This window comes from Malaclemys terrapin, chromosome 15 (genome assembly GCF_027887155.1).
Source record: "Malaclemys terrapin pileata isolate rMalTer1 chromosome 15, rMalTer1.hap1, whole genome shotgun sequence".
In the NCBI taxonomy this organism is placed as follows: Eukaryota; Metazoa; Chordata; order Testudines; family Emydidae; genus Malaclemys; species Malaclemys terrapin.
In genome coordinates this window covers 19478771-19488248 of record NC_071519.1, presented here as the reverse complement: position 1 = coordinate 19488248, position 9478 = coordinate 19478771, and the positions used below count along the sequence as shown (strand labels likewise).

Here is a 9478-nt window from a genome sequence, read left to right as displayed (position 1 = left end):
TAATTCAGTAAAAATCCTCGTTTTTTTCATTTATTTAAAGCTGATGAGGAATTGCTGCAAAATGCAGGGGTGTTTATATCACAGAATGGGATAAACCTTTACGGGAGGTGGGTTTAGCCCCACCTGTGACTTATCCTCCTAAGTCATAGGCGCTGACTCCTTGGGTGCTCCAGGGCTGAAGCACCCACGGAAAAAATTAGTGGATGCTTAGCACCCACTGGCAGCCAGCTCCCCCACTCTCCCCAGCGTCTCCTCTGCCGGCAGCCCCGTCAATCAACTCCTCTCCCGCCTCCCAGCGCCTTCCGCCCACCGTGATCAGCTGCTCCACGGCATGCAGGAGGTTCTGGGAGGAGGGGGAGGAGCAGGGATGGAACAAGTTTGGGAGAGGGGGCAGAACTGGATGGAGGCTTGGGGGAAGGAGTGGAGTGGGGGCGGGGCGTGGGGCGGAGCGGGGATTGGGCACCCCCAGGGCAAGGAGGAAGCTGGTGACCATGTCCTAAGTGATAGGTCTGAGACCAGGGATCAGGTGATAGCCTACAGGTTACATGGTCCTTAGATTAAAGATCAACAAAGCACCTCTGTTGGAGAGAGCCCTGCAGGTCAGGGGAAAGGACCTGGAAAGGGGCCAGGAAAACAGGATCTGGTTTACAGAAATAAACCATCTCCGAAGAAAGGGACTGAAATTCTGCTGCGTTGGGAGCTTTATTTGATCCACTGCCCTGTGAGTCAGCCCACCAGCTTCTAGTTTGTCATAGAAGTTAGGTGCACCTTTCCACAGAGCACAGAGGATGTGATTCCATGGGACACTTGGATGAACAGTCTCTGCTCAAACAACATTTTATTGATAGAAATGCAGGAAACGGTTACTACGGTGAGGGGAACGCAATCCCAATTCTTACAAAATTGAGTTAAAAAAAAGTCAAAGACAATAAAAATAATCCATACATAAAAAGGTAGAAAACCAGCCCACTTTCAGTCCCTGAGATCTCAAGCTTTGCCTGCTTCCTGGAATTTCTTCAGCAAGGCTTCGTCTGCCCGGAGGGCAAAGGTCAGCGTATGCTTCTGGTAGTACTGGGGGTCGAGCTCCAGATTGTCAATAACGTCCGACAGGAGGTGAGCTCTCTCCACTGAGCAGCCTGGTGCATCGTAGCTCAGAGCAGTGAAATGCACATGCAGGTGAAAGTAGGATGGCTGGTAATGCAGGTAAATCCGCAGCTGAGAGCCAGCCACTCCAAAGCGCTTTAATATGGCTTCCTGGGGAAGAAAGGGTAGAGAATTTAATCTCCCAAATAATACACTGAAAAGTTTTAGCATCATATCCAAGGGCAGGGGATTGGATAGAAGCACACTGGTACATCCGATGACCTAGCCCAGTCTCTTGTGACGGTGAATTAACATCAAGGGACATCAATACTACTTCTCTCATCCAAAGATCTCAAAACATTCAGGAGAAACTTTCCAAATTGTACAAAGGAATTGCTGAAATACAGCAACCTATGAGGTGGAATATAAAAGCTGAGTTCATAGCGATGCTGTGGATTGTTTAGAACAGAAAGCGCAGAATACCAGCTGAAACGGCAAGGGGATGGGGATAAGATTTAGGTAGCAGAATGCAATTACTCGACTGGAATTTAGCCAGGACAACAGGATTAATACTCCTGCTTTACAGAAAGTGCCATGGGACCTGTAATGACCATGAGGGATCAAGCCCTCAGTTCTAGGTCTTGTCCGAGAGTGACAGAAGACGAGGTTTTGGTTACACACTAAGGAACTTGTTCTCCGACGTTTTTACATATTTTCCCCTTCTCAGATTCCTGCAGAAGGAAATTGACGGACAGGGTCATGCAATACTAGATACTTGGCCGACAGTCCGTCCAGCTGTAAACCCACCGCTCAGAGTCTCTGTGAGAATTCTAACCCAGTGGAGACAGAGGCCAGCTGCACACTAAAGCTTTATTAGAGAGGAGGGACAGGGTGGGAACAGACTCCCAAAGCATTGCTTAGCCAAGCCCTACCCAAAAGCCTGTTACCAGCCGAGCTCACTGGCCATCAGGTACATGCCTGCAGAAGAATTTAAATGGGTGGAGAAGTACTTTCGGTTCAGACATACCATGCAGTGAAAACATTCAGGAAAGAGCTGTAAAAACAGACCGAGATGAGAGCTTACTGCATGTGCTTTACCAGAAAGGATTTATGAGAGCAGATGCCAAGGTTGTAACGATGTCTGAGCATCTGAGCTGTTATCTAACGTTTAAAGCACAAGCTGGGAGGCAGAAGGCGAGCAAGTGGGAGGGGGGAGAGGGGGAGGTGGAAAGGGTGGAGATGGTGTCCGCTGTGGGGGAAAGCATCCCAGTACCACATATAGAGGAGCAGGGGGAAAGGGAGGGTAGGTCACAGTTTCCCCAACTAATCCGAAGGTCACTGTGGGAGCAGAGGTGGGAGTAGTTTTAGCCACCACCCCACACACATAGTTGAGCCTAGTGGCACATGTCCCCTCATACATGTTATTCTCCAAGGCAGATGCCTGCTCCAGCAGTGATCCCAAATCACCAGGCCCGTATGCGCGGGACACAGCCTCACGGATAGGAAAGCAAAGTGCGCCAGCTCAGCACCTACCCAGCACAGGGAGAGGGGTAACTGTAGGCCAGATTCTGATCTCAACTCTGCCAATATAAAGCCACTCTACTGAAGTCCCTTGAGTCTGTCCCCACCAGGTCACCAGTGAGACAGACCCAGAGCTAGCCCCGTACAAGCCCATTTGATGAAATGGGGGTTTGCGGAGCAGAAGGCTGCCTCCTTCCCATTAACTACCTCCATAATGAGGCCTGTTGGTTGTGGGGGCTGGATAACACACCCAGCATGTTTCCCCTTAAGAGTGCATTCTCTCAGCTGTTATTGTTCCCCATTCCAGCCTCATCGCTCCAGTTTGCTGGGTGAGTTACAGGATCCTGTTACCAGTCGGTGTAATTAAAGCTATAAACAGCGACAGTGAACTTGTCAGGGACCTTCCAGCATGCTGCGCTCGTGTGCTGGTTGGGAACACTAAGATGCCTCACCCAATCTTTTAATTAATCTCTGCTTTCCCCAGTGCAATTACTTCCTGAATTTCCAGTGCAATGAAGGGGAAAAAACTCAAGTCCCTTTTACTGAACATGCTGTATCATGGGCCTAGAAAGATCACCAGGAGCAGAAAAATGGGCATGAGTTTAGAAGCAATTTATTAATGCAGGGGACAAACCTCCTGCTCGACTCAGGAGAGCAACTGCCCCCCAACTCCAATGGGCAGTTTCTGAAGGGGTCACGGTAATAATGCTTAGCACCTCTACAAGCCAAGCCCTGCCCAAAAGCCTGTTACCAGCCGAGCTCACTGGCCATCAGGTACATGCCTGCAGAAGAATTTAAATGGGTGGAGAACTACTTTCGGTTCAGACATACCATGCAGTGAAAACATTCAGGAAAGAGCTGTAAAAACAGACCGAGATACAGCACTTTGTATTCAGAGATTCCAAGCCCAGAAGGGACCCGTGGGATCATCTAGTCTGATCTCCTGTATGACACAAACTTGATTAAAAAAAAAACACCCCGTGATAGAAGAATCTACCACAACCCTTGGTGAGTAGTTCCAGTGGTTAGTTACCCTCACTTAAGACTCTGTGTTTTAATTCTAGTCTGAATCTGTCTGGCTTCAACTTCCACTGGATCTTGTTAGACCTTTGTCTGATAGATTGAAGAGCCCATCATCAAATTTCTGTCCCCCATGTAGGTACTTACAGACTGTGATCATGTCACTCCTTAACTTTTCCGTTGGTAAGCTAAATAGACTCGAAGGCATGTTTCCCAATTCTACTAAGCACTTCACATATTACCTAGCACATTTGTCAGACCCTGGCAAAGTAGGTATTATCCCCCTGTTGCAGATGGGGAAACTGAGGCACGGAGAGGGAAAGCCCATGATCACACAAGTGGCAAAAAGAAATAGAACCGCATTGTCCTGACTCCCAGTCCCCGGCTCTAACCACTACCACCCTATCTTCCTCTCTAGAGCCAGGAGTTTCCTATCTTGCAGCTATCCTGATTTCAGCACCCTGCAGAGCAGCCGTGCACTTTCTCCGATGGGCCCAGAGCTCCCTTCTAAGTGCTAGTGGCTCAAGCCAGGGCAGTTGTAGTTACAGCGTTGGAAAGGAATGGAAGAGGAGCCTCACACAGCACATGCTAAAAACAGTCTCAGTAAAGGATTGACTTGGATCTGGCTAAAAAATCCCAATTCCAAGTCAGACTGTGTGTTCAGACTTTAGCGCTCCAAGCCCAGGTGCCAAGAGGAAAAGGGTGTTTTCTTTTAAAAGAAGCGTCAGATTCTGCTCCAAAGAATGGGTAATGTAACAGCCAGGGTTACATCCACCGTCTCTCCATGGCTGTTCCACAGAGTCAGCTAATGCAGTGACTTGGAAGCCAAGAGACAATAATCAGGTGGGAGGCTGAATTCAGTAAAGATGGACGCTGCTGCTCTAGGCCTTGAGACAGACTCTACCAAGAGCTTGAGCCCAGTCCAGCTTAGGATGAGCTGCTGTCATCAAAACTCAACATCCCAGCATAAGAAATGCACTAGTCTGCCATGGAGAATCCTTGTCCTGGCTGCAATACTGAAGCTGGAGGAACCTTTCGCGCTTCTTGGGTCATGTTCACAGAACTGGGAGCTGCAGATTGGGTTTGTCCCACGAGGAGGACACTGGCAAAGCTACGGAAGAGCACATTAGCCTTTGGAGCTCTGTGTTCTGACCTCAGGAGAGAAAGCAGGCTGGCAAGACAATTGCGACTCCCTGCTTATGTCCAATGGGAGCAGGGAGAGTGAAGGGAGAAAACCAGAAAATGCTTCCCATGGCCCGAAAGAGACATGTTGGTTTCTTACGCACAGAGCTCTTATTACTGCCTGAAGCAGTTCAAGCAGGTCCGCTGTAATGCCTATCGCCTCTAGTGAATAAATCTTGCATCACACTTAGGCCACGTCTACACTACCCGCCAGATCGGCGGGTAGTAATCGACCTATCGGGGATCGATTTATCGTGTCTCATTTAGACACGATAAAATCAATCCCCGAATCGACGCCCGTACTCCACCTCGGCAGGAGGAGTAAGCAGAGTTGACGGGGGAGCCGCGGCGGTCGACTTGCCGCCATGAGGACGGCCAGGTAAGTCAAACTAAGATACTTCAACTTCAGCTACGTAAATAGCGTAGCTGAAGTTGCGTATCTTAGATCGAGCCCCGCCCCCCAGTGTAGACCAGCCCTTAGATTTTATCTTTTTCCTTTGCTAGTTTCTCCCTCTAGCACAGAAGCACCACCAGGCGCGTCATATACAGCGACACAACAGGCCTTAAGGGTGGTGTCCGGCAGGGCAGCCACATTTATGCATAAATTAGTATTTACCTAACAATTTTCATCCCCAAGAGCTTCACAAATGGCACTCAGTATCACTGGAATTGCAGCCACTTCTGGGGTGGGAAGGAACATGCCAGGTATGCAATAAAGGCAGAGCTCTTTCAAACTGGATCCTTACACTTCTAAGCCATTTCCTCCACTTTGTGTTTCCATTTGGGTAGCAGCTGCTGTGGGGACCCCGCTTCCAACATCTGGTCTAACAGAAAGAGTCACTTTTCATTTTGTCAGTGACATCTGACAGCAGAAAATTAATCATAGCAACTTACTGTCCCCAGCAGAATGGGTGCGGCTGGAGTACGAAACTGTAAATGCAGGCCCGGGGTGTGTAAGCTGGTGGGTATGAAACACTCCGGACAAAACCCCATGCGGACAAATTGTGTACTCCACTTGCAGCATATCCAGACACTTTCTAGTCTGCTCCCTGAGCAAACAGCTGTCATGACAGCCCAGGTCGACCCCCTAAAACCTCACTAGTGGGAAGCCAGCATCAGCAGGGTGAAATTGGTTGCTATTCCCTGCTGATGGAAAACCGAGGCAGTTCCGAAACTGATCTTCCACGAGTAAAACAGAGACCCTGATGGGTGCTTATATGCTAAGGTGACGGGGGTCATAAGAAGCTGGATAGATAAGTGACATAACACCCACCTTCCCTTCTTGCAAGATGTTCCTCAGCAAAGGCAGGTGCTCAGCGGTGAGGTCTCGCAGTGACTTTATCCCCCGACGGTGGCAGATGGCTATCAAGTACAGGTCATCTAGCTGCAGAGACAGGACATTGTTACCACCAAAATATAACATAAAAAGCAGCAGGAGATTCTAGGTCTTAAAGCGTCACAGAAAGTATAACTACACTAGTGCAGGTATGAGAGGAGTCTTGCCCCATATCGATATGGACTGTTGTCATCTATCACACTGCCACCTAGATTTGGCTGAATAGTATTTGTGAAATAGGCTACTAGATATCTTCCCCCTATATACTCGGATATGCTTCAAACCAAATGCACTGCTTCAGGTAGAATAAACAAATTTATTAACTATGAAAGACAGATCTGAAAGAGAGCAACGTGTCCCCGTGAACAAATGATATGAAGGAGATTTTTCTAAGAATTCAAAAGGGCAAAAGCGTAACTTTAGATTTCAAAAAGGAAACGTCTCATGTGTTTCTGTTTGAATATTACAAACTGGGCCAGTTTCCAATCACTCTGATTCTTTAAATAACTCATCTCTCAAGAATTAATGAGTCAATTCACAATACCAGTATAGTGAGGCTACATCTCATCTACAAGATGATCAGCCAGGCTTTCAGCATTGCCCAAGGTACTTGGTGAAACAAACATTTGATCACCTTTATGGACATAAGTCATTATAAATGGAAAGAAACAAAAATCTTTTTGGCTAGGTATTACATACAGGGTAACGCACATACACAGATGTTCTCTCAAGATTCTTACTGAGTTTCAAGGGCTGTACTGGCCATGAAATCAGTTGTAAAGTTCTGATTTGTCAGAACATATATGCATACTATTTATTAATGATTATTTGTATTCCAGTAGCATCAAGAGACCGCAGCTGAAATTGGGGGCCCATATAGAGCCACACCTAAAACCCCACCTATATTATGCATGTTTTCTGGGATGGGATGACAACGCTTTACAGAACACAGCTTTTGTAGCACATGCCATCAGCTTCCCCATGCTTCCAAAGTGTCATCCTTCATGTACGTAAACATTCCCTTTCTGTAGGGTCCTACAGTTTGTGCTCCTTGAACTGAGTTAGCTACTCTTTAAGGTACCTTCAACATGTGTGTATAGAACAAATAATTTAGATGTCTAAGATCCTCTCTGCTTTTTTGCTGTTAAAATAATTCCACCTGGCTATTCTGAAAGAGCAGTTTATTTGAGAATATGGCTCTCAAGATGCCTGCGCAGACACCCAAAGCACGACACTTCCAATTACATCTTTTCGTTTCCAAGGCACGAAGTGATTTTCATTACTCGACACTTATTTATCATTCTCAGGCTGACCTAGTTAGCTCAGTGGGTTCACTTTATAGCTCCTAGACAAGACAGCATATTATTGAGGCTTATTAAAATCACCCTGGGCTCTCTATTGGACCTGGACTACAGAAGCAAAGCAAATCTCTCTCTTCTCCTTAGAACAACATCTGTATGTTGCTGCTTGAAATAAATAAGCCTGTTGCTAAAAAGCCTCTGGATGATGTAATGTACAACATTTCAGGCAACGCCTCAGGGCTCCTGTGGGTTTGAGAAGAAGTGAATGGTTAGAGAGATCTAAAACGGGCTTTTAGCAGCATGTTTAACTAAAACGCATTCCAAAACAACAGCTACTGTATTTCCTAGGTATCAATTTGCTCCCATTATTTATGGCCTGGTGAGCCTGGAGAAGATCCTTCTAATCCAAACCTCAGCAGCTGAAATGGATGATTAGAGGCACTCCCTGCACTAGTTCAAACACTTGGAAAACTCAGCTTGTCCACGTGGGAATTCCCATTTCCCTGACATCACTGGGCTGGAACAGAACTTCACCCACAATTGCAATTTGAACGTTACAATTACACAGGGAGGTCTGTAGCTCTGTCCACTTGCCGCCGTTGGGGAGTGGTCAGAGCAAAGAGAATCATGTAGACGTGTAATAAATCAGTGGCCACATGGAGTTTGTAACCATCCTTTACAGAGCATGCTGTGGTCCAGATTCCCAGCTAACATCAACCCGTGTGGTCTCACTGAAGTCAATGCAGCGGCACCATTAAGAATCTGGCCCTATGACCGCTTAGGCTTTATAGATGTCAGCTGAACTCTGAACCCGTGTAAAGCCCAAACACCGTAACCGTGGAACCTGCCCATTATCTGTAATTATACTAAGGCTTATAAACTCTGTGGGTCCCCAGCCGCTAGAGAAAGACACGATTACACACAACTGGGCAGGTCAAATTCTCCCCAGCAGAGCAATAGACAGCAATATGTACACTGCACAAACTGTACATATTGTTTGTGCGGTGTACAAACAGCTCCAGTCTTCTCTTTACACACAGAGAATGCAATGTTTGGAAGACTCTAGCCTTGCAGATGCTGATGCTGAAATCACAGTTCTAGATATCCAGCAAGAGCATCACCTCCATTGCCTTATTTAGGTGGGGTGGGGGGGTGGGGGTGGGGATAAAAAATAAAAAAAAGAGTGTGCAGATTTCACATTTTGACAGCGAGGAACGTTAGCAGCTTCTATTGAGGTCACCGACATTCAGAACAATTTCAAAGAGGAAACAAACAAACAAACAAAGAAGAATTCCTGCTGCAACCCACCAGCCTGAAATAATTAAAAGGTCCATCCGTGCATCAGCCTCAATTAAAGTGCTACGTTAGCGGAACAGAACCCTACTGAGCCGGCTTCTAAGTCCTAGCTCGAGAGATGCTTTGACAGCCCTACTGGGAGCCATGTGGAGCTGACGTAATTTAATTTAGTGGCTTCAGGCTCTGGGATGGAGCCTGCCACGTGTGCCGATTGGATGAATCAAAATCAGACAGGTCAGAACAGATGAGTGCTTTGAAGAATCACTGCTGAAATGGTTGTTATGCCAGATAGCAAGTTTAATGTGATATACTCCTTGTAGGACTCGAGATGCATGGACTCCAACTCGTTTGGTGTTTTTCAGACTGTAATTTATTTACACCGGGGGTCTGTCTTCTCCTAGATATTCTCTCCTGACTGCACATCCCTGAACGTCCCACAAGTCAGCTGATCTGAAGTACATCATTCTGCTCTTTCTGGGGGCAAGAATATGAACTGCGTATGCAACCTGCTGACTGCACGAGAGCATGCAGTGCACTGAAGTTTGTAACAAAGGCTCTATGACGAGTGTTCTGACTCTATTCTTTTCCTCCCACTTCTTAGGGGATGTCCCTATTGAAGCCGCATTTTCTCAAAATAAAATAATTTATTATTTGTCTAATGCCAACCGTGTCCTAAGAATTTGAGGGCAATTTGCAATTCTAGAGCAACTTCCATCCAAGGATACCCAGGTGTCTTGCA

General features: G+C 46.8%; 1 protein-coding gene across 1 annotated transcript in view; it reads right to left on the bottom strand.

Moving 5' to 3' along the window:
* Positions 1-821: 821 nt before the first annotated feature.
* The window catches only part of DCPS (decapping enzyme, scavenger), a 58464-nt gene continuing 49807 nt past the window's right edge, over positions 822-9478 (bottom strand). The window contains exons 5-6 of the mRNA XM_054005836.1: positions 6080-6190; positions 822-1254 (exon numbers count right to left, since the gene is read on the bottom strand). Coding sequence (XP_053861811.1) covers positions 988-1254; positions 6080-6190 — 378 coding nt within the window. The 3' untranslated portion in view covers positions 822-987. The remainder of the gene's footprint in view (positions 1255-6079; positions 6191-9478) is intronic.